This window comes from Pipistrellus kuhlii, unplaced genomic scaffold (assembly GCF_014108245.1).
Source record: "Pipistrellus kuhlii isolate mPipKuh1 unplaced genomic scaffold, mPipKuh1.p scaffold_m20_p_6, whole genome shotgun sequence".
Classification (NCBI taxonomy): Eukaryota; Metazoa; Chordata; class Mammalia; order Chiroptera; family Vespertilionidae; genus Pipistrellus; species Pipistrellus kuhlii.
Window position 1 is genome coordinate 20,158,497 of NW_023425562.1, and position 26,454 is coordinate 20,184,950.

General features: G+C 43.5%; 1 protein-coding gene across 2 annotated transcripts in view; it reads right to left on the reverse strand.

The window, feature by feature from the left end:
• Positions 1 to 26,454, reverse strand: part of ASXL3 (ASXL transcriptional regulator 3) — a 173,112-nt gene that overhangs the window by 60,033 nt on the left and 86,625 nt on the right. For both annotated transcript variants that reach the window (XM_036419042.2, XM_045574489.1), the window contains exons 6-8: positions 17,084 to 17,205; positions 4,980 to 5,097; positions 3,920 to 4,039 (exon numbers count right to left, since the gene is read on the reverse strand). In XM_036419042.2, the coding sequence (XP_036274935.1) occupies positions 3,920 to 4,039; positions 4,980 to 5,097; positions 17,084 to 17,205 (360 nt within the window). The remainder of the gene's footprint in view (positions 1 to 3,919; positions 4,040 to 4,979; positions 5,098 to 17,083; positions 17,206 to 26,454) is intronic.

Sequence of the window (26,454 nt, forward strand, 5' to 3'; positions counted from 1 at the left end):
TGACCCATGTCTCCTGTCTATTCCATCAGAGAGCTACTCAGAGAAATATCCTTTTACTTCCCATAAATAATCCTGGTGAAGAACAAAACTAACAGAACAAAGATAAAACAAAACACCAATGTCATCAGTAGTGGGTCCCTAGGCTGTGATATATTTCTCACAGATTTCAAGAACAGACCTGAGGGGTGTCGGCACTCACTGCATCTATTTTCATGGTGTGCTCCAGCCCTCTCCAGGGAGCTGGCCTCAGCAGCAGCCTGGGGCAGCCTGGGGGGCACCCTCCACTGCAGGGTGCTCAGGGAAACATACTGTGTGTTGGGCTCTGAGACTCGGGCAAAATCTCCACCTTGAAATGGTGACTATCTTGCAATTTGACAAATTAACATGGCCAGAGACCCAAAGCAAGTGCATGGGGGACGATGGAAAGTATTTCATATCCTGTTCGGGGAATCTCGCAATGAGGGTGAAAATTTAGGTTAATACCCTAAAGTCTGATATTTACCGAGTTTAGTTTCAGAATCACCTGAAGTTAGAAAAGACTGGTAGCATTTGTTTTCATTTAGAACTAGAGGCCTGATGCACGAAATTCATGCAAGGGGCTCAGCCCTTGCGGCCACGGCGGCCATACTGGCCCTCGCAGCCCCGGAAGGTCGTCCAGAAGGACATCCTCTGAATGGTCTTTTGGAAGGCTGTTCAGCTGGCTGGTCTAATTAGCATATTGTGCTTTTATTATTCTAGATGGCTTCAGTAGGTTAGGGATATGGTCGGCAAACTGCGGCTCTCAAGCCAAATGCAGCACTTTTGGTGTGGCTCTTCCACAAAATACCACAGCCTGGGTGAGTCTGTTTTGAAGAAGTGTTGTTAGAAGAAGTTTAAGTTTAAAAAATTGGGCTTTCCAAAAAGAAATTTCAATCATTGTACTGTTCATATTTGGCTCTGTTGACTAATGAGTTTGCCGACCACTGCTCTAGAGTGTCAGGCTTCATAAGTACTATTGACTTCATTAGCACAAAATAAGCCATTCCCCTAAGCTGCTTGCTAGGTTAGAGAGTCAGTCACACTTCCTTCCTGTAATTATCTTCAGTTTATCTTGACAAATGTTTACCTTAATTGACTTAATTGAAATCCCACCTTTTTCCTCATCTCTTTCATTTTACAGCCAAGAAATCTTAGAGCTGCTCATTCTCCTTGTATGTTAGAGTAACTAGTGTGCCTGCATGTTTTGTTTGTTTAATCCCCACGGGAGGATAAGAGTGGAAGGGAGGGAAGGAGAGGGTGGAGGGAGAGAGGGAGGCAGGATAGAAGAACAAAGGGAGGGAGGGATGAAGGGAGGGAAGGACGGGGAGGGGGGGGGAGAGAGATTGGTTGCCTCTCGAATACACCCCACATGAGAGAGAGAGAGAGAGAGAGAGAGAGAGAGAGAGAGAGAGAGAGAGAGAGAGATTGGTTGCCTCTCGCATACACCCCACATGCCCCTACTGGGGCAGGGATGGAACCTGATCCCAGGTGTGTGCCCTTGACTGGGAATCAAACCAGAGACCCTGCAGGAAACGACACTCCACTCCAGCCAGGGCTAGTGCACTTGCCCTTTAACATCTCTGGCAGACTCATGTGACCGAGGGCCGTGCTGCTCCTCAGGGATGTCCATAGGTCTGCTCTGTCGGCTAGAGGATTGGACAGTCAGACCATACCCAAGATGAACAGTTGAGACTGGAGCTGGCTGTGCCTTCGCTTGTATCTTAGCTGTGTCATTTATGGGTCTGGGCAAACCTCCTTAATCCTCTGGGCCTGTTGCTTTAGCTGAAGAAAGTGGAAATAATTCTACTGTGCATAATTGAAGTAGGGACTAAATGAGGAATCCTCTGTCAAAACACCTAGACCACTGCATTCAACATGGGCATGAATATGCGTTTACTGTGCCATTCTTTCATTAAGGGGCTTCATTATTTCGAGCACTTTGAGGTCTAAAAGAAAGCAGGTTAAAAAGAACACAGCAATCTCCTTTATTGCCTTTCTAATTTGCTAACAAGTCAGCGAAAATACTCTCACAATACAACCATTTTTAACAAGTGAGCTTCATACTGGCATGCAGGACTCCTAGGCAACCATTAGATAATAGGAGGTTCTGGCTGCAGGCTGGAGCGCCTGGGAGGATGCTGATCTCCAGCACACAATGGCCTTGACTTCCAGTCCTGAAGTTAGCTAAGCAACTAAACAGCAAGGCCTGTGCCTTGAAATGTTTTAAAATATATTTTTACTGATTTCAGAGAGGAGAGGAAAGGGAGAGAGATAGAAAAATAAATGATGAGAGAATTATTGACTGGCTACTTCCTGAACACCCCCTACTGAGGATCGAGCCTGTAACCCAGGTATGTGCCCTGACTGGGAGTCAAACCGTGATCTCCTGGTTCATAGATTGATACTCAACCACTGAGCCACATGGGCCGGGTGAATTTTCTTAAACTTATGATATGACACTGAATTTATTAAGTTTGTCGGCAGACTATTTTTAAATGAAGGTTAATGACTTTTTAACTACTTTAATATAATCATAATAGGGTATTTTTTAGACATTCTTTACATATCATTCTCCCACTATAGTTTTCTACTTCAGAAGCTACTCATGTTAAAGAATTGATTTTACAACCCCCCAAAAGGCTAATGGAAAAATAAAAACTACATCAATATATGCGTAAGTGTGGTTATACACAAACACAAACGCATATGTTTGAGGCTACACAAAAACTATAAAATTATTTAGCTTTGGAAATAATGCAAAAGAGATAATTATGTTACATTGAAAAATTTAAAACAAAAATAAATTCTGCTTCCCAGAAGATATCAAAAAAATATAGAAAGGCTTTTTATTAAAAGTATGTGCCAAGGAGTTAGCAAAATTCCTGGTATATAGTAGGCAATCAATGAACCGTTACTAAGAAACTAAAAATAAATGCGTCAGAATCTTGCTTGAATTTTGCAACCAGAAAAAAACTTTGCAAATAAGAACTATCCTAAATTTCCAAGAAAATAAATGCAGAACCAGTAATAAAGTTCAGGTCAATAAATGAGCAGTTTCTATCATTTCACGAAATGTTGCAATGACAGGGTCATTATCTTTGCCCTTGTTCGGGGTGAAATAACTAAGAGAAATGAAGCCATTTGGTCCAGACTTCCAGCAAGGCCGAAAATGGCAATGCTCAGCCCAGGAGCGGTTCGTTTTCATCTTATACTTCTCGTCGGCCCATCATCCCTTTCCCCTGGCTGCTGCCATGGAGCTCCTGATGAGAGAGTATCAGGAAGGAGATCTTCAGAAGACACTTGAAAGACCCCTGGACAGCGTCTCTTACACTGCTTAGCAAATTCACACAAGTTTTCAGACAAGCACGACTATTTGAGGCAGCATGGATGAAAAGCAAGGCCCAGTGGCTTACTGCAGCGCCCCCCACCCCCGAACATGTACCCTCAGCTCAGTGAAGTCTCTATAAAGTTGCATCTCCCCCTGGCCCCAGATGATATATTCCTATCAAGTGAAATCCAGTGGTGGGAACAAAATATTATACATCAAATAGAATCATACTTGGCTGATAAGTACTTAAGATATATATATATATATAACTTTATACATATACATATATAATATACATAATTTTAAATATCTTATCTTTAGCCTTTGTTTCATACAATAATGTCATTCACAGATTTTTAGCTATTTTTAAGCAATATTTAATCATCTTAATGCTTAAGGTCATTCCGTTATAGCTACATTTCCTTATTTAGTACCCTTTTGATTTAGATAAATTGGAATGATTTAAGAAAGGTTTGTTTTACTCTTTAAAAAATGTTCTGAGACTCTCCATAGTTTCACACAAAAGATAGAAATCTCTAGACAGTGAAATGTCATCGTCCGTTGAACACTCACCTAAACCAGACTTTTTTAACCGTTTTAAGTGCTGACTTGTTTGTTTTCCAGTGGGAGATTTTTGCCCATGTTTCATTTCTTTATCTGAACTGTCTGCTTCACCATTTTTAGATTCAGATCCTAAAAAAGGAAATAGTTATTAGGTCATTATCTTCCTCTTGCTGTCCTTGAAAAGAAAAAAAAAATCTCAAATTGTTTTAAAAGGCTATAGATATAATCTCCTTTTCTAAGAGTTAATTCACTACCTTGGGCCCCAATCTGATGCCTTTACTGGCTACAAAGAGAAAGCCCAATAAATCAATCACACAGAACAAAAAGCAAGGACAGATGGCCTAATAGTAGAGTCAAAAACACATTTGCTGATCTGACAGCTTAGAAAAGAAACACTGAGATCTTTTGTAAAAATACTCCAGTAAGCTCCAACAATATTTTATCACTTAGAGACGATGCAAGACAGAAAGCAGCAGCAAGAAGAGAAGCTCGGGGGGAGAGAGAGAGATCGTACCTTTTATAAATAACTTTACACCGCAGTAGGCACAGAAAATGCAGCCATCGGTCTATCATAAAGACAGAACGGTAGGTCGCGGATAAAGTGACAGGAGGTAAATTAGAAAAGGCCGCGGCTGCACCGAGGGGAGAAGGATGTTGCCAGAACACAAAACCTCACCAAGGATGCCCGGTGTCACAGCCGAGGACCGCAAAGCAACGCACGCCCTCCTGAGAGCTGCTTCTGCGGGCGCTGCCCCCAGCACGTGGCCCGCCATTCAAGCCCCACACCCACACACAGGCCTGAGCCACAGCAAAAACCCGCCCCAGGCACCCTCTCTTACCCCTGCTGACGGGAGCAGAGGAAGCCCTCTGCTGGTGAGTGAGCTGCTACCTTTGCTTAAGGAGCAAACTACTCCGTGTTTTATAATCGGGGAAAGAATCAAAGGTATAGGAACATTAAACAAAGCCTCAAGTGGAGCCATCACTCAGGTGCAGAGAGAATTCCCGGCGTCTCCCTTCAGCGAGGGGTCCCCGGGAGGAACCTGGCCCTCGGACCCTCCCGGCTCTTTACCTGACGGCGAATCCGACTGCTCGTCAGACACCTTCAGGGGCGTCAGCACCACACGAGGGACGGTCTTGTTGACCATCACGGAGACTCCATTTCTTCTTTTCTGCTGCTGCCTCAGGGCCTGGGAAACGTGGCAATGAAACAGAACATAAACATACAGCCCGACTGATTCCCCGTGATTGAATGGAATGATCCACTTGCCCATTAGAGAGAGCCTTTGATGAGACTTCAGTGCGCAGAGCTACTCATTTGTCAGGATCCACAATAGCCACCTTCACGTCATTTTCCCCTCCAAAGCCTATGTCAGGCTTTAGCCAAGGGTATCATCCCGAGAACCTCTTGGGGATCATTCAGAAAACAGAGCCCTACAGAGGCTGGAAAGCCCCTGGGATGTGACGCCGTGATGCCCAAGGAAAACCAACGCCAAAGGGATGTTTCGAGGCTGCGATGGAAAGTGACGTGTCTGCGTGTCCCTGGCAGGTGCGCGCTCGGCGCTGCTCAGTCCGTCCCGCGGACAGCGAGTGGCATCGGTGTGCACAGCAGGGAGGGACGCAGTATTGACGTGCTCGATCAGCCACGGGGAGGCCACTCAGAGCCACACGACACGATAGTGATCGTTCATGTCTGCGAAGGGAGCCAGTCCTCACCTCGAAAACCTGGCAGCGCACGTGGCTCTGTGGGCTTAACTTGACTTTGGGCATTAACCTTCAGGACACGAGCCTGACGGCCTTCTGGCAGACCCAGGAGAAAAAATAAACAGTGACAATCAATCCCTGCCAAGTGGGAGTGTTGTGGGATTCACAAATGAATCAACCACGGTGCCGAGGATGGGACAAAAGACATTTGAAAGTTCTGGAATACAGCGTATCTAGCTGATGGATTTATGCCAAAAATGGCCTGTAAGGAAAAGGGTCTTAGGCACACGGAACTGAAGACACATTAAATTCACACTCACAGGAATGCTAAGGCTCTTCAGCAAGGTTAAAAGGCTGGCCCCAGACAGTCTCAGACCTTTTCGTTCCTGGTTTCTGTGTAATTTCTTCCAATTTTCTAACATCTCAGTTACTTGATTAATGTTCTTCGACCAACAGCTGTCTCAGGCGGCTGAAACACTGCACTGACTATATATTCCTTCGCTGTCAGAAACCATGCCATTCTATTTGCAGAGTCTTGGCTGAATGTCCAACTCGTTGATCACAAGATTTAGCAATCCAATAATTACAGATGTGAAAAATTAAATGCCACTTAAATGAGAGGAGGCATAGTCAGATTATATATGTAACCCACTGGGAAATGGCTTGAGAAATCTATTACAAACTAGAGGCCCGGTGCACGGATTTGTGTACCAGTGGGGGTCCCTCAGCCTGGCCAGCAGGGATCAGTGGGCCTCCGCACCACTGCAGCCCAGCCTTACTTGCCCGCTCATTGGGCTCCAGCCTGCTGTCTGCATCGATCCCACACAGCATGAAGTAGTGTGCAAAACTGCAGGCAGCCAGGGAGGAGCCCAAACCCAGGCTAGGCACTGTGCCGCTCCCATTCATCCAGGCCAGGCTGTGCCAGCTGCCACCAGTGGGGTGCTCAGGGGGAGGACCCCTGGGAGAGGTTCATGCCACCGTAACTGCGCTTGCCAGCTGTGAACCCGGTGTGTCTGCTAGCTGAGCAGTGCTCCCGCTGTGGGAGCCCACTGACCACCAGGGGGCAGCTCCTGCATTGACTGTCTGCCCCCTGGTGGTCAGTGTGTGTCATAGCTACTGGGTGGTCATCTGGTCGCTTAGGCTTTTACATATATAGATTGTTCTGTTGCTAATGATTACACATGTCATCTTCCCTTCTTAGATGTTCTGAGCTTTTGTAAAGCAAGACACTGGGGCATGTGGGGGGAGGGCATGTGCTGGGTGGTAGGGAGGCTGCGGGGAGGTCATTGGAAGGAAAAAAGGAGACATATGTACTACTATTTGTAATACTTTAAACAATAAAAAATTTAAAAAAAGATCCAGGAAAGATCCAGGTACTGTGGTGGGGGGCAAGAGATATAAAAATGAATAAGATGCCATCCTCCTCACCTTTCTCTTTCTTTTAATGATATGCATATATATATATATTTTTTACTATATATATATATATATATATATATATATATATATATATATATATATATTGATTTTGGAGAGGGAAGGAGGAGTGAGATAGAAACATCAATGATGAGAGAATCATTGATTGGCTGCCTCTTACAGACACACCCACTGAGAATTGAGCCCACAATTTGGGCATGTTCCTTGACTGGGAAACAAATCATGACCTCCTGGTTCATAGGTTGATGCTTAACCACTGGACGATGACGGCTAGGCATCTCAATAATATATTTAATGAGAGTGCATGTGGTATAAAATATTTAAAACATTTGCTCTTTTTCATCAAGGTGTATACATAACTCTCCTTTGCCTTGTGTATGAACACAAGGCAATTTACAGACATTAACCCATCAATCCAGGAATAAAGCAGAATGAGGCAACACAGGCCTTTCCATTATAATTAAGACCATCTTTGCCCACCATGTGAGACACACACACAAAACAATAAAATCTACAAAGAGTGACAGGTTTTTAGGAAGCTCTACATAATAGATTTAAACCATTCCCCTTGGCAGTTCAAACAGGCATTTAAAAATGTTCATTCATAGTGGTAGAGCATCGGTCTGCGGACTGAAAGGTCCCAGGTTCGATTCCGGTCAAGGGCATGTACATTGGTTGTGGGCACATCCCCGGTGGGGGGTGTGCAGGAGGCAGCTGGTCGATGTTTCTCATCAACGTTTCTAGCTCTCTATCTCTCTCCGTTTCTCTCCGTTAAAAATAAATAAAAAATATATTAAAAAAAATGTTCATTCACCCTCATTCACTGATGGTGGGAATGCAGACTGGTGCAGCCACTGTGGAGAACAGTATGGAGTTTCCTCAAAAAACTAAAAATGGAACTCCCATTTGACCCAGTGATCCCACTTCTAGGAATATAATCCAAGAAACTAGAAACACAAATCAGAAAGGATATATGCACCCCTATGTTCATAGCAACACAATTCACCATTTGGAAAGAGCCTAAGTGCCCATCAGTAGATTAAAAAACTGTGGTACATCTACACAATTATGCTAAGTGAAATAAGCCAGTCAGAGAAAGATAAATATCGCATGATCTCACTCATTTGTGGAATATAATGAACAAGATAAACTGATGAACAAAAATAGATCCAGAGACTGAGAAACATCAATTGGAATGTCAAACCTCAGGGAAGGTAGGGGATAGTAGGGGTGAGGGGGAGAGATCAACCAAAGGACTTATATGCATGCATATATACCTAATCAATGGACAGAGACAATGGGGGGGCATGAATGAGAGATAAGGGGTAATGGGGGAATAAAGACACATATGTAATACCTTAATCAATAAACAAATTGTAAAAATATTCATTCTATGTCAGGTGTATTTTGGAAAATATTGGTTGGAAAGAAGAAAGAATGAGATAAAATATAAAGGGGCCTAGCAGCCTGAATCATAAAGTCAAAGATGGCCTGCCTTTCCACAGAATCTTGTGGTAAGCCATGAAGACAAAAGAGACACAATTCAGAGATGGAAGAAGCTGACAACGCCTCAGCATACCAGCAGACAGCAGCTTCTGGTTGCTGAAGGATGCCCAGGACCAAACTAGAGATGGGCAGACCTGTATTACCACCATTTGTCCACCAACCAGATTTGAAATATCATGGCTGGCATGTACACATAAGGAACTATCTGGCATTGAAATTGGGACTCAAAAGAACTGTTGGCCCAGAAAGGAACTCACTACAGACTGATTCATTTGCCTCTCAGCATAACCATTATGGCTTGTTGCAGTTTCGGTTCTTACAAGGGTATTTCTTGGATCACATGATCCCACACATCTAGAGGAAATAATGAACAACACAAACAGACCCAGAGAAAGAGAACCAGCGATCAGACTCTCAAACTTCAGAGGGAAAGTAGGGGAGGATGGGGGTAAGGGGAAGAGATCAACCAAAGGACCTGTGTGCATACATATGGGCCTAGCCAGTGGCCATGGGCAATGGGGGTGGGGGGATGGGAGGCATATCTGGGGAGGGGTTTGGGATGGGAATGCGGGAATAAGGACAATTATGTGAGACCATAATCAATAAAATAAATTTTAAAAAAAAGAAAACAAAAAAAAAATAAAGTAATATAAATCTATCCTCAATTTTTAGAGCTGAGAAGACTCTATCATACAAAAATTAGTAGTTGGATAAGAAGAAACCATGACAGCAGTAATAGTATAAAAACAATGAAAACCTTTAGCTGCCCTGGCCGGTAGGCTCAGTGGCTAGAGCATTGGTGTATACACTGAAGGGTCTTGGGTTTTGGTTCAATTCCTGGTCAAGGGCACCTATCTGGGTTGCAAGTTTGATATCCGGCCCCAGTCAGAGTGCCAAACAAAACAGCGTTGATTCTGAACCTAAGTAGGCTTGAGGGCACTGATCTTTGACACCATTAACAATGCTCCTCACCTCACCCAATAAATGAGTCTGACCATGCCTAAGAGAGGTAGTAACCTACCTCCTGGTCAAGATATGGGCTGCTGCAGAGCCCTGGCAATAACTGTGGGTGCAGAGCCCTGGTTAAGTCAGTTGGGTGCCATGCCCAGCTGGTGTGGCTCAGTAGTTGAGCATTGGCCTATGAACCAGGAGGTCATGGCTTGATTCCTGGTCAGGGCACTTGCCGGGTTTGCAGGTTCAATCCCCAGTGTGGAGCGTGCAGGAGGCAGCCAATCAATGATTCTCTCTCATCAGTGATATTTCCATCTCTATCTACCTCTCCCTTCCTCTCTGAAATTAATAAAAATATATATTTTTTAAAAAGACTGTGGGGTGCCATGGTTCAGAGCGAGGGTGGAGTCAGAGAAAGAGTGCCGAGAAGAGCAATGCAGAGTAAATTATCTGGTACATGTCCCTGTGAAACAGAGATAGTGTTGCTAAGGTGTATAAATAGGAAATGCACAGAGCTATTTGTATTCAGGCTGTTTGTACATAGGCTGTTAGTACAAAGGCTGTTTATATTCAGACTCTTTGTATACAGGCTATTTGAATACAAACTGTTTGTACACAGGCTGTTTGAATACAGGCTGTTTGAATACAGGCTGCTTGTATGCAGACTGTTTGTATTCATGCTGTTTGAATACAGGCTGTTTGTATTCAGTCTTTTTGTACACAGGCTGTTTGAATACAGGTTGTCTGTATTCAGACTGTTTGTATTCAGGCTGTTTACATACAGGCTGCTTGTATTGACTCTTTGTATACTATACAGGATGTTTGCATACAGGCTCCGGGGGTGGTCAGCAGCCCCATGCCTTCTCTCAGTAGGGCCTCTGCACCTCTCTTCACAGCAGGGTACGCTTGTATCCCACTGTTCTCACTTTGAGCTTTAGCTACAATAAACAAGACAAAAGTTTCTATTTTATATTGATACAAATATAATAGAAGTTAAATGCAATTTGACTTGTAATCACCTAAGGTTAGGTATCCCACAGCCTAGAAATCCATGTAATAGACTAAGAAAGTAGGATGAGGAAGGCCACTTTAGCGGATCCTGGAAGGCTAGCTCTGCACGCGGGTGCAATGAAGAGGAAATTTTTGTGGTGACGACAACTTGGGGAAAGCGATGCAGCTTTTTCTATTCCACATCTGCATACCCTTCTATTTGACATGAATGCTACTTATTGTATTAGTCTAGATGCATTTGGGGGGATGATATCCCCAAGGCACCCAAGTCTGAGCTCTCCGTTAAAATGCTAATGTTTAAATCCTGTAATTTCAAACCCAGAAAGCAGTATCAAAACCTGAATAAACAAGCAGATGGCAAGCATAAATGCAGTCTACTATGCTGCCCACATGTAAATGTTCTCATGTCCAAACTACAGAGTCTATTTGACTTGCCAAGTCCAATGTTTCAGGTACTAGTCCATAGGAGAGACAATAACAGGCCACAGGTTAGAAACAAACGTACTATTTCAAGGAAACATAACAGAGCTCAACCCGTCTAGGAAAAGGAAAGATCCCATCAGACGTTAGTTACAGCTTTAGACTGGTGTGCAAAGAAAGAAACCAAAAGATGCTGACTCGGCATGCTTTTCTCTAGAGGTGCATCCCAGTATTCTCTTATAACAAGAGACAACACAGATGATGTAGAATTGTACTAGTATACCTGAAAACTGTATAGTTTTATTAATCAATGTCACCCCCAATAAATTCAATTTTAAAAAGAGACACCAAATCCTTTAGATCACGCATGTCAAACTCAAAGGTTAGCACAGGCCAAATAAAAAAAGCATGTGGCCTGAAGGCCGACAGTTTGACATGCTTGCTTTAGATACTAGGTGTACAAATTAATAATTAGTACTTTTTTCAATAGGTGGAGTTACACATATATTGATATATATCCGATTTTATATATATGCTATTTTGTTGTATCGACAGCAAGCTTCAAAACATCGTATGTCAGTCAAATTTTCTGAAGGTGTTAACATCATATTTTTATGCTTAAAAATGTTGAATTTCATGCCAAAAAAAAGAGCATTTGCAGAAGTTTTAATTCATTACGTTATTTTGAAGAAAAGTGCTACTGAAAGTTATCGTATACTTTGAGAGGCTTATGGTGAACATGCTTCATCTCGAGATACTTGTGAATGGTGGTTTAAATGCTTTAAAAGTGGTTATTTCTATGTGAAAGATAAAGAATGTCCAGGTCAACAGAAAAAGTTTGAAGACCAACAATTACAAGCATTATTGGATGAAGATGCATGTCAAACTCACAAACAACTTGCAGAAAGATTCAACATTGCTCAGCAAACAATTTTCTATCATTTACAAGCAATGGGAAAGATTTTAAAGGAAGGAAAATGGGTGCCACATCAACATGAAAGACAAATGGAAAACCGAAAAGTCATCAGTAAAATGTTGCTTTAACAGCACAAAAGAAAGTCTTTTTTTTGCATTGAATTGTGACTGACAATGAAAAGTGGATTTATTTTGAGAATCTCAAATGCACAAAACCATGGGTTTATCCAGGTCAACCATCAATATTGACTGCAAGGCCAAATGGCTTCGCAAAGAGGACAATGCTCTTAGTTTGGTGGGATCAGGAAGGTGTGGTATATGATGAGCTTCTAAAACCAGGTGAAACGATTAACACTGATCGCTACCTACAACAAATAATCAATTTGAACCATGCTTTGATTGTGAAATTACCAGAATGGGCCAGAAGACAAGGCAAAGTAATTTTGCTTCATGATGACACACCATCACACAATTCAAAACCAGTCAAAGACACGTTAAAAGATCTTGCCTGGGAAGTATTAACTTTCCCACTGTATTCACCAGACCTTGATCCTTCAGATTACCACTTGCTCTGATCGACGGCACACACCCTTTCTGAGCAGCACTTTAAAACATAGAAAGAAGTGGAAAATTGGGTCTCTGAATGATTTGCCTCAAAACAAGAAAAATTCTATTGGGACAGTATCCACAAATTACCTGAAAGATGGGGGAAATGTGTAGCTAGCGATGGACATTACTTTGAATAAAGCATGTTTGATGTTTCCCTTGAAATTATCATGCTTTCTTTGATTACAAAATCTGCATTATTAACAGGTACACCTAGTAAATATTTAAATTGATAAAGAGAAAGGCTGTCAGATAACTATGCAAACATGACACAGTTCTCATTTCCTCTGGAATGAAAAATAAAACTTAGAGCCAGGGGCTCTTGTATTAGCTGGGATTTGCATAAACAAGCAACACCTGCTTTATTTTAGTTGAAAAACAACTCCGACAATGTAACTTACAAATGCACTGAATGTAATGAGCCCTTCCCTGAAAAATCCCAAAGTACCACATGCTGCGAATGCTAAAATCACTGCAGACACGCACACCCACGAAACAGCTGGCTGAGTCAGGCACCACCAACTCGCATTGTTGCTAGTGCGTTAAATGTCAGAAACTGCTATCAGGCAACAAAACCTTTGGAATTTCACAGTATTGGCTGTACGTACAAAGCTAAAGCAAAATGCCAAGAATATATCTGCTTTGGGATGTGAAGAGGGAAACCAGATGTGCAACTTGATGGATAAATCCTATACCCAATAAATAATGCTGGGAGCCAAACCTGGGGAGCCACAGGGAGAGGTCTGTTCCCCACCAGGTCACCTCCCATAGCAGACCTCATCCTACGTCAAGCTTTCCTTTGATTCTGTTTACAAACTTTCACAGCTTACTCTTTCTTTATTAACCTTCTTCAAAATTCAAAACTGAATTAATTTCATACATTTTGGGATCATTACAACTGAAATAGCAAGGCAGGGAAGGAGGTCATCATCAGCAATCAGCTTCTCTCCAGGAGCTCCTGACGGTGCTTATGCCGATATAACATCGCATTGTTCATGTGATTTCACCCAACATGTGATGCTAACTAGCATTTCGATGATTAAGAAGTAGAAGGGGTCGCAAGTATTTAGGAACAGGGAGGACAATCGATGTCAGTAGCCAAGAGGCATTATGTCTCCATAAGTACCAGCCTATAGATACACTGCCGTCCAAGGGACTGCCCAGTAAAAACCCTCTACAGTGACAGACTAGGGTGGCAGTGTGGGCTCGGGACTGGGAAATCTATCTGGCTTATTTTGTGGGGATATTTGCTTTACATCATTATGTTTCACTGTATTTATGAGTATAAAGCGATTAGATTTGGGTGGTGGTGTTTTTTCCTACCTACTTCTAAGAGTCTTACACTAGTGAATATAGAATTAAACTTCCAAAGTCCTCCTGACTCAGAATAAATGTCTAGTAAAATGATAAGAGCTAATATATCTGCATGCCTACCACTAATACATGCTGATTCTAACCATAAACAGTCTGTATTTGGAAACAGACAGGGAGGGAGAAGGACAGAGAGATTGAAGATACATTGATGAAGGAGGAACATCATCCATCAGCTGCCTCCTGCATGCCCCCACTGGGGATCGAGCCCCCAATCCAGGCATGCATGCGCCCTGACTGGAATTGAACTGGTGACTTCCTGGTTCCCAAATCAATGCTCAATCTCTGAGGCACACTGGCTGGGCTAGAAATAAAATTCTTAATGACTATACCATTTTCTTTTCCTTACTATCACGAATATTCAAAAATGTCAATTTTCTTGAATACTATCAAACATTTGTTATCTTATTATATGCCATACTAGAGGCCTGATGCACAGCCCCAGCTTCATCCGGAATGTTTTCCGGAAGGTTGTTTTGCTGTTCGGTCTAATTAGCATATTAGCGCTTTATTATATAGGAGGATGCTAAAAGGCAGTATGCAATAAGGGGGCAGTATCAGAAATGATGATTCTGGGCTGAAATGTCATCTCCAAGATTTACTCCCTGGATGATCTTAGGCAAGTTACCTAATGTAGTTTCTTAATTTGAAAAATGAGGATGCTAGTCCCTGCTTCTAAGGAATAAACGGCACAGTATGTGTGAAATGCAGAGCATGGTGTCTAGGATTCAGAAAAGTAAATGTCAGCTGATGAGACTATTATGAGGGTCATTCAGCTGGCCCTACTTTCACGAAATGATGATTTGTGCATGTAAAGATATACACAAAACATCCCTTCACAAACACAGAACACAAATATGTGGCTATCGGTGGACACATAACAGCAATACACCACATCCTTAGGGCCCGTAAACTACCCAAAAGAAAGGTGAGCTGTGTGTTTGCTGAGCTGCTACAATTTACAATGCCTCGTGTTCAGTCAACTCATAAAATGCTGCCTGAAGAAAGTCAGCAATTACAGGGAATCCGAGCAGCATTCTGCAAGAACAGCTTTTCTCCTAAACGTATTTCTGATAGGAATTTGATTATTAACCAAACATTAGCATAGCTGCTATGCAGCGGGCCAAATTCCCCTGGCGACTCATTTGTTACTTGGTTATACAATAGGACGTATTGGGACATTAATAAATAGCTCTTTCTGGGTATTCAGAAGTTTTCACAACACGTTTTCTTAAGAGGAGGCTTAGAGCCTAAGCAAGCAAGTGCCACTTCCCATGAACGCATGCTCTACCAAAAAATAAAACAAAAAACTTCCCATGAGCACATGCTCTGCAATAAAATAACATAAAACACCACTAAGTCAGAGCTGCTCAGTATTTCAGTCGTTGTAAAAAATGTTCAAATGATATGAAACTGAAAGGAAGGGAGTAAAAAGCAATGAGACATGACAGTGCAGGGATGTGAATTTCCTTCTCCATTCACACACAGGAAGGTTTCATGGTGTGCACTTTTTCTAAATCACTGCTCCTCGGAAGCATGAGTTCCACTTACGACCGTGCCTACGTTTCTTAAAAGTTATGACTACCAGTACCCTATTATGTGTCTTTTGCTCTATCCTGGTCAGCATTTTATTACCTCAATGAGCCCTACCTAGGCTTCCGTACCATCACCCACCCTTTATTTCAGCTACTGACATGGGACCTCAACACTGAATTCAAGTTTGTTCTTTGGCATCTATACCATTTCACAAGAGCAAGTATATAAACGGCAAGATTATTTGACCTATGTTGCTACCACAGATGTAATCCCCATGAATGGAAATACTTGAAATTTCAGTAATTAATATAAAATGACAGGTAACATAATTCAGTAAAACAATATTAAGTTGCTTTGTTTGAAGTAGAGGAAAAGTAGGTAGAGACCGTCTAAATCTAGGGAATTGGATGTGAATATGAGTTTCACAGATTGAATGAACTTTTAAAAAAAATGATTGATGGAGCTTCTAAAAAAATGTTGAACTTTATTTACAAACATGGTATCTCTTTTCTTGTCATAAATACTGTATCCCTAGAGTGACACTTGACTTGGTCAGGATCCACAAGAGGTGAGGTGGAAGAGAGCATCATTCAAGGACCCAAATAAAAATGTCAGAGTAAAGCCATCACCCAGGGGAAAACCAGGAGTGCAGGGTTTAACATGTGAGCCTTGCACTCATTAACATCATTAGGATGACCGTTGCACAAGGTCCCCATCTAACCAGAGCATCCTTTCCTTTCCTTCCGGGCGCAGGGGCAGTGTAACGGCTGTGGCTGACACTTACTGAGGGGTTACTGTGGGCCAGACACTCACTCGCCAATGTGCTGCCAGTGCACCACCTCACTCAGTCCTCAGATCATTACCACATTTTCTAGAAATAGAATTTGAGATTTGGGGAATACAAGTGGCTTGCCCAGAGTCACACAAGAAAGTAGCAAAAATGGAAACCAGAGTCTGTCAGAGGCCAGAGTTCAACCCTGTAACCATTACCTCTCACCATTATCTCTGCACAAGGACACACAGGTCAAGACTCCTGATGTGATAGGACAATATGCCACTGCAGCTCTATTCAGCACCAAATCACACTCACTGAAGACGGATATTCTAGATGCAAGTGAGCCACAATTACTGTTTTCTTCATTTGTAACAATGCATCTCAGTAATGAGAAGGAAGTTATCTGTGGGTTTTGTTTATATATATATATATATATATATATTCATTCTTTGATTTCAGAGAGGAAGAGAGAGAGAGAGAGAGAAACATCAATGATGAGAGAGAATGATTGATCTGTTGTCTCTTGGGGCTCCTGCTAGGGCGAAGGCAGTACCAACAGCTAGGGGAAGAAAGGGCTTCTTGCACAAATCTTCATGCATCGGGCCTCTAGTGAGACAATGAACAGAGACACTATTTTCAAAACAAGCTATGCATTTATGAACCCAATATGCTTCCCACTCACACAAAAATCTTAATACAAAGTTTTTTTTTTATATGTTTCCAGGCATATCTTCCTCTCCTCTTTCACCTCAAAGTGTGCACACAAGCCTCTCGTAGCTGTGGGCCTGATTAAAATGACTGTACTAACTATTATGGAAGTGGTTGGATCCGGGCATTTGTATTGCCTTCTGGTGGCTATGTCCTTATTTATTTTACTTTCTCCACACAAGACCCGGGGCCTCCGTGGCAGAAGCACAGGACAGAGGCCGCGGCCGCCGGCTCACCTGCTTCAGGGCCTTTTTGGTGTGCTGCTGAAAGGAGGACATTAGCTTGCTGGGCGCGGCCGCGTTAGGAAGGCTGGGATCCCGAGTGCAAGATGCTTCGTCGGGCACCTGCTTGGCACAGACTGGAAACACACAGAGAGAAGGGTATTACTAATTTGAATTCCTTTTTTTAATTTATTTTTTTATTTTAAAATATATTTTCATTGATTTCAGAGAGGAAGGGAGAGGAAGAGAGAGATAGAAACGTCAATGATGAGAGAGAATCATGGATCGGCTGCCTCTTACATGCCCCCTACTGGGGGTCAAGCCCACAACCAGAGCGTGTGCCCTTGACCAGAATGGAACTGGGGACCCTTGAGTCCACAGGCCAATGTTCTATCCACTAAGTCAAACCAGCCAGGGCTGATTTCCTTCCTTCCTTCCTTCCTTCCTTCCTTCCTTCCTTCCTTCCTTCCTTCCTTCCTTCCTTTCTTTTTTTCATATATATATCCATTGTCATTAACCAGAGCATTTCTCCAGCTGAAATGGATTCCTAGAATAAAGGAAAAGAGCACAGTGCAAGAGCCACGACCTTTGTGACAAGGGATCGTTGAACATCTGTGAGGGCATAGTTCCATGTCACCGGGTCTCCCTTTCCTTACCCCTGACTGATGACGAGCCCCATGTCACATGGCCCTGGCACAGTCATAAAAAGAAACACGACGGCTCCCTCCAGAGTCAGGGATCAGTAGAGGTTTCACAATTCTGAGCATGGAGACGAGGACACGCACAGTATCTTGCAGAAACAATCCGAATGAATGCAAGTGTGTTAAATCCATCAACCTTGGAGGTGGTGTAACTCCTCTATCCTTCCTTCTACACAGTCTCTTGCCTCCCGCGGCATGTACACTTCCCCCGAGGGGCCCAGTTACATAGCACGGAGAAGAAAAAATGAAATGCAAGGTGCTGGATGTCATGTGAAGATGATGATTTCCAAGAACATGGAACCCTGGGCAGATGACAACAGGACCGGCCATTTGTTCCAGAAGACACCTCCTTCAAGAAGACTGCTTTTCAGAAAAACATCTGCCTGGCTGGCATGGCTGGCCCATGGGCCCATGCTCCCCTCCAGCTCTCTGACACCTGGGAGAGCTAGAGCATGTCTTTCCACCCCTCCGCCCCCACCTTCCACCAAAAGATGAGGTTAACATGGTTGGCTCTGCAGGAGCGCAGGGTGGGCCCCGCCCTGTGCACACACGGGGGAATGAGTTACCTGGACAATGGCAGTGAGGCAGCACTATGGTGGCCGGCAGAAGGAAGGCCTGGGTCAAAGGCAGGAGGCAAGAGGAAGTCAGATGGAAGAAAGTACCTTAAGAATATACTGCAAAAGCTCAATGTGTGGCTTTTTTAAGGACAAAGGAGTTAACACTTATCCAAGAAAGTTTTCCAAGGAACAGCAGCTTAGGCAGCCGCTGACCCTAGTGTCAGAAACACACCAAACAAGGGAGAGTGGGAATTACTCTGGTCAGGCCCGGGAGCATTCGGGGACCCAGTGCTGTGAACACCCAAGTAGCTTTGGAGACACCCAAGAGCATGCTGCCCAAAAATGAACATGTGGGTCATCAAAGAGAATGTTTGTGGGGGAAAAAGAGTTCATGGAGTTTGGTTTTAGTATAGAAAGCAATAAGCAAGCCAAACTGAACACGTTTTGGAAGATAAAATAATGCTTAGTTATTAATGCCAGGTACATAAAATATGTGATCCGTTTCTGCCTCACAGCTTCCCTGCCCAATGGACAGGTATGATCTCCATACCGGAGAGAGAAAAGGAAGGATGGAAAAGGCTCCATAACCTGCCCCTGGTCGCACAGCCAACGGAACAGCAGAGCTGGATTCCCAGGCCAGGCCCACCATGTTCCACTGAAACTACCTGGTGTCCATGCCAAGAATCGATGCCAACAATGCAATGTCTAAGGCAGCCTGGTGTCCTTGCATCACATTGGCTATCCTGAAATAGGAAGTGAACGTCCAGGGAACAACTCACTCAGCCCTGACATGAGAAAATCAAGAGCTGTTGGTGAATATGAGCGGCCCAGGAGATGCTACGATTGAAGTAGCAAAAAGATTTGCCCATGGAGATAGGAGAGAAGTCCTTGAATTAAAGATCAGGTGACCTTTTCTGTTTGATTAAATGGAATGTTTCCTTAAAGCAGTCTAAATGTTCCAGGTAAGAAACAATTTAAAACGCTGCTGGCATAAATCACAGGCTCCTATGCTTCTCTCCTTGAAATGACAGCTGGAGTAGGACTTTGTAGCACCTTCACAAGACTTACTTCTTCAAAAATATTAGAAATAATCATCAGTTGGCCAGACCTAAACGAATGTTACAGGAACCTAGCCAGAAGTAAAGTGAGCATTAGCAAATATGTTTTACTAGAGGCCCAGTGCACAAAATTCATACACTCAGGGGGTGGGGGTGGGGTGTTCCTCAGCCCAGCCTGCACTCTCTCACAGTCTGGGAGCCCTGAGGGGGTGGGGGGAGGAATGTCTGACTGACAGCTTAGGCCTGTTTCCTAAGGACAGTGGGCCTAAGCCAGCAGTCAGACATCCTTAGCGCTTGTGCAGAGTCAGGGAGAGGCTCTTGCCACCACCACTGCACTCACCAGTTGTGAGCCTGGCCTCTGGCTGGCTGAGTGACTCTCCCCTGTGGGAGTGCACTGACCACCAGGGGCAGCTCTTGCGCTGAGCATCTGCCCCTGGTGGTCAGTGCACATCATAGAGACCAGTCGTTCTGCCGTTTGGTCTATTTGCATATTAGCCTTTTACTATATAGGATTACTTTGGCATTCTAGTATTTCCATTAAAAAAAAAAAGGGAAATTTATTAGTTAATAGAAATGGATAACAAAATAGATTTTAGGGACTTCATAGAAAATATGAGAGTGCTTCTGACTACTGGACATCTAAACAAATTTACCAGTTTTCTTAGGAAATGATATTCTTCGTAGTGTTTCAAAGGTAAATATCCATGCAGCAGAATCAAACACCACCAGCCGCTCCATCCATGTGCATGGAGTGAAAGCCTGGTGCCCTGGTTTCTGACGCTCCCATAAGCTCGGACCACCAGCGGTTGCCTTGCTGAGGGCAACAGATACCTAACTTATAACTCAAGCTGTGCTGTTTCTCTCTGACTCGGGAAACCTCTGCATCATGATACCTGTTCCAGCATCACCATGTATGCTGCATCGCCTGGTATAAGTTCAGTATTACATTCACAGTGTTAATAGTGATCTGCAGGTCTAGACACGGTGTTTCCCAAGAAAGATTTTGTTCAACTTTGGGTCTAGAACTTCAGACAGGAGGCAGGACCATCAAACTGAAACACTGTCAGGAAATACTATGATGTTTCCCTCCAAGATGATTCCTTTTCCTCTAAACCAGCGGTCGGCAAACTCAGTCAACAGAGCAGCATGTGGCTCTCAAGCTCCAGTTTGTTGACCACTGCTCTAAACCAACTCTAGTCTAATTTATTTGACTTTCCAAGATCCCAGGGAAGGATTACAAGAATTCCTTTACTACTGGGACACTTTTTTCTCCAGTCCTTTTTTCTGGAATTGAGTCCTATTTTTCTGAGTCAAATTGTTTTCCCTAATTAGTAAATTCTGATAAAATAACTGTGGAATCTTAAAGAATGTAAATGTAATAGACCATAAAATCTATAAGGGAGTGTTCCTGTGGGTTAAAAACACCTTTAAGGGGAAAAAGAGAGAGAAATATGGGTGAGGCACAGTGTAATGAGTCTCTAGGGTATGCCTGCATGTAGGCCTGGACAGCAGGGGCTGTCACCCTGGGCCTGTCTGGCATAGACCATTCTTGTGCCAGGAGTGTGCTGAGGGCGGCTAGCTCTAAAAACACGATGTCGTTGGACTGTGCAGGTTTGTGCAGATTTCTATTCGGACAGCACACATGGTTTCCACTTGGACTTATTCTTGTCGCTTTCTCAGTAACAGACATGACAAATAAATAACAGAGGGTTTGTTTTAAACAGCTGCCCGAGTATTTATCTAAGGGGCTGAGTTTGGCCTCTGAAATCCAAGCCAAAGAAAACACATGTTGAAGGAAGGACATGGGGGAAAGCCCCGTACACAGAGTGGCACTAGGAGCCAGGCAACTGAAGGATCCGGACAGACGTTCTGGCCAGTGAGTGTCCGACAGGGACGTGCGGCTCCGAGAGGGATGCCTCCTGGCATTCAGAACAGGAGGGGAGCTCTTTGCTGACCGTGCCCGGTGCCATCACAGCACGGATGCCAGGGTCTCATCCCTCCAAACCCCACAGGACTGCCTGCTCCTCCATGGATGGACACATGGATGAGGAACACAATTCTAAAGCGATAGAAACACTATTTCTGCGTACATATGGCTTGACTGCCCAAACTCGGCACGCCTCAAACATAGTGCAAAGCTAATTTGCTCTTTTTAAATTCAAGCCATTAATGGATCCTTGGCATTGGCTGCTCATCTGCCTCTACGTTCTTTCCCTCTCAGACTCCCAAAGCCCTCCTCCAAAATATTCTGATTTGGGAGCAAAGGAAGGTGGAGGGTGACAGAATCCTGGGGCAGAAGTGAAGGCAGAGAAGTGGGCGACTGGGTCCCTGCAGGCCTGGGTTTCAGCCTCTGTCCGCAGGGTCTCCAGCTTACCCCTCTCTCTCCTCTTGTTCATTCCCCATTCATCCTGAAAATGTGGCTGAGCTGGAACACATGGGTTAGGTCTCATATTGTTCAAGTTGGGTGCTAGGAGACAGGATGGTGCCATTCCCTCCAATCTCATTACTAATGCATTGGCAGGTATGCAAGAGGTCTTTGACCTTGAACTTGGCAAGCAAAGAAGGGCGGGCTCAGAGGGCAATCTTATCTCTGTTTCTCCTTCCAGTCCCACCTCTTAGTTGCCGGACCCCACTCTCTGATGCAGCCACAGAAAGCCGGCTGGGTTCCCTGAACACATGCTGCATTTGCTGCAATTGTTCTGATTGTCCCTATCCCATGTACCCTTTCTCCATCTCTCTGCCTGGCAAGCTGATTTTTTAAAATTACGTTTATTGAGGTAAGCCTGGCTGGCATGGCTCAGAGGTTGAGCAACGATCTCTGAGGCAGGAGGTCACGTTCTGATTCTCTGTCAGGGCACATGCCTTGAGTGCAGGAGGGAGCGGATCAATAATTCTTCCTCATCACTGATGTTTCTATTTCTCTCTCCCTCTCCTTTCCGCTATGAAATTAATAAAAAAAATATATATATGTTTAAAAAATGTGTTGAGGTAACATAGGTTAATAACATTATATACATTTCACATGTACGATTTTGTAATAAACATCTGTATTCTCCATTGTGTGCTCACCAAGAAGTCTAGTTTCTTTCTGGCTCCATGTACGTGACCCCCCGTTTTCTCTCTTCTCCCTCTCCTCTGGTAACCACTGTTCTGTTGCCTGTAGCCTTGAGGTATTTTGGTACTTCCTTTTTGGTTCACTTGTTGCTTTTTGTTTTATATCCCACATGTGTGTGAAATCATAGGGTTCTTGTCCTTTTCCATCTGACTTATTTCACTTAGTATAACACCCTCAAGATCCATCCATGTCATTGCAAATAACTGTTTCATTTTTTATGGCCGAATAGTATTCCATTGAGCATTATTTACAAGACCCAACACATGGAAACAACCCAAGTGTACCTTCAACAGGTGACTGGACAAACTCATCTTGACAGACCAAACTCACACAGCCTCCCCCAAACCTTTCCTGACCACCCTGGGCTCTGAGGCGGGCTTCAACCTCCCCGAATCGTGTTCCCTCGGAACTTAGTGCACCGATTCACCAGTCCCGGGGGGGGGGGGGGGGTCTGCCTCCCCACCCACAGGCTCTGCAACTCAGGGACTGATGTATGTTCAGATCTATACATGTTGACCTTTGAATGTTTATGAAATTAAGTGTCCCATTTGATTTTCATTAAATTTACCTAATCGCTTTTCATATCGATAGTTAACTTTCAATCACTGTTTTTCAGAATTCATGGAAGGGGAGGTCAGCAAAACACAGTTTTTCATTATGGAAAAGCACACATAAAAGGTGAATTTATTCACTCATTTTTTAAGATATTGATTGTTGCCCTAACAGGCTTGGCTCAGTGGATAGAGTGTCAGCCTGCGAACTGAGGGTCCCAGGTTCAATTCTGGTCAAGGGCATGTACCTTGGTTGTGGGCACATCCCCAGGAGGGAGTGTGCAGGAGGCAGCTCATGGATGTTGCTCTCTCATTGATGTTTCTAACTCTCTATCCCTGTCCCTTCCTCTCTGTGAAAAAAAAAATCAATAAAATATATATATTTTTAAATCTTTATTGTTGAAAGTATGACATATGTCCCCTTTCCCCCAGCCCGATCTACCCCTTCTCTAGACCACCCCCCGCCCCACCCCAGGCTCACTTTGGAAACAGATGCCCCATTCTGAAAATGTTTAAATGATCTTGGAGTCTATTCGGGCAAATACAGAGATGGAAGCACAGAACGTCCTGTGCAAGTTTGTGGGAGATGCAGGGCCGGCCACTAACTGCCGATCTGTTTCCTTCTGCTGCCCTTACTCACCACCTTATTCTAATCTAAGAGGACAGTCATGGTTTAGAGGTTTCACAGAGTGAAATAAAAATAAATGTAGAGTCAAATTTAGATATCATGATGCTTACTTGGAATAGCAGGAGCTGCATGGGGACAGAACCACCAACCAGACTGGATCTCCCATAACAGTCATCCCACAAAAGGATTCGTGTGTCTTACTAGGCTGCATAGTAACAGGCTACCTGAGGCAACTGGTGTTCAAAGGTCCAATTGAGGCAGGGAGAGGGGACATCCTTGGGTCAACCTCATTTCTATCAGTTCCCCCTCCGATGACCCCTTTTCCCATTTCTGAAAACTCATACAAGATGCTCCCAAATCAACACAGGTATCTGCGGAAATAACCCTGATACACACAATTGCTTTAATACTATTTTCTTAAAGAAAAACTTAAGTCAACGACCACACATGAATTCTAACACTTGTGGCACATTTTAAAAGAGGACTGGGCCTTAGAAGGACCGCATTTATTTTTTTATTAATTATTCATTCAGTTGTAAAACTTTTATTGAGCACTTTCATGCCAAGTCCTGTATAAAATGCAGGGAGGAACACAGTGAATAAGACTCAAGTACTAACTTTGAGACCACAGCTTTTTAAAAGGTGACTTTCCAAAAACAGTGGTATAGAACTCTAACTTTACCTGAGAAAGCCCAGGTCTATAAAAGCCTAATCATGATAACTACAATTTGTTTTGAAAGATTAACAAGCAGGTAATTTGAAAGTATCCCTAATAAAAAAATAAAATAAAAAATAAAAAGCTTCTGTTTGTGTGTGTGTTTGTGTGTGTGTGTGTGTGTGTGTGTGTGTGTGTATAGAGTGGCCATATTTTATACAGACACACACACACACACACACACACTATATATATATATATATATATATATATATATATATATATATATATACACACACACACACACACACACGCACACACACACTGAGTGGCCAGATTGTTATGATCTCTGAATGCATATTAATCTGGCCACTTGGTGTATATCCTATATAATAAAAAGGCTAATATACAAATTGTCCCCTCGACCACGAGTTCGACCAGCAGGCAGGCTAGCCAACTGCCCATGTCCCCTACCCCTGGCCAGGCTGCCCAGACCCCACCCATGCAGGAATTCATGCACTGGGCCTCTAATACACACACACACACACACACACACACACACACACACACACTGAGTGGTCAGATTATTATGCATTCAATCTGGCTACTCAGTGTGTTTTGTGTGTGTATACACACACACATATATATAAAATACATCATAGTTACACTTTAGATTGTGCACATCAGATATTCTGGAAATACACAGCAACAGATCCTCTTTTGATCTAGACTAAGGAAAAGTGCCCTCTCCCAAAGCATTCCTATTCTAAGGTAGATATAAGTGTCTGGATTTAAGTAATTTCCCTGTTGCAATAAAGATAACATTCAAAGGGTATGAGATATCAAGACAGGCCAATTAAATAGAGCAATAATAGGTAAGCCAATGGAAATAATAAATCTTCCCTAAACAAGTTTTCCAGGGAGAAAGCATCTGAGCATGATATGTATTGATACTTGACAATACTTAGTACCATATAACCTATGAATAAAACAGACCTAACGTAACTGAAGCTTTTACTGTGTCTATGGCCTGCTTCATTGGCCCAACCTACTGAACACACTCCACCGGTCCCACGGATACCATAAAAATATCCTGTACACTCAGACAGGAGAGGAGACACCCAAATCAGAGATAGAAAAACATATCTCTTGGGTACTAGCCTCGGCCACCTAACCCCTCCTACCGCAGACGCGGTGCGGCTTCCTCTCCGAGCCACAGACAGGATCACCATAAGCTGCCTGCGTGCGGAAAACATTAGCACCTATTTCTCCTACACCACACAACGCCTGTGCCGGTCTACAGTGCGTCAGGCCCCCGAAACATGTACTCGGAAGTACAGCAGCCTACCTGGAAAGTGGGAAACAGAAAAATGCGGAAGAGCATCGCCAAAACGTTGGTAGAGGTCCAGGGTAAGTGCTCCCCTCACGGGCACTGCTGGTCATTGCTTTACACTAAGTGACCAGATGTCCTGCTTTTGGCGGGACAGTCCGATTTTTAACAATTTGTCCCACGGCGTTTTAAAACAGTCCCGATTTTTGGAAAGAATCTTTCCTTCCAAAAATCAGGAATTCTTTCCAAAAATCGGGACTTTTTTAAAACGTCGCGGGACATGCGACAAATTGTTAAAAATTGGGACTGTCCCGCCAAAAGCAGGATTTCTTGTCACTGTACTTTACACCCAACATAGGAAAGGGAACTCCAGGTTCAGCCAGGGAAGGGAGAGGTGGGCTCAGGCCGCCAGCTGTCGGAGAAACGGTTATCCGCTGTCACTTGCGACAAAAAGGAGAGAAGGATGACCTGGGATCAACTTTAAAAACTTTATTAATCACAAACTACATATCGTACATCAAACTGAAGCTGGGCTGGCTAAGCTGAGTGATTTCGAGAACACCTTTAACTCTGACTTTATTTGAGAGGAGGTTTGTTTTTATTATGAGATCATAGTCTCTTTCCAATCCTTATCTCCACATGATGAAATATTTCCCTCGCAGCCCAGAAAATGAGGGGGAAAGTACACTTAACTGGGCTAATCTATCTGCACTTAACAAGAAAACTTTCTTCTCTTCCCCAACTCTTGTATAAATCTTATTATGCAAGAACAGAGGCTGCAGTTCAAGGGG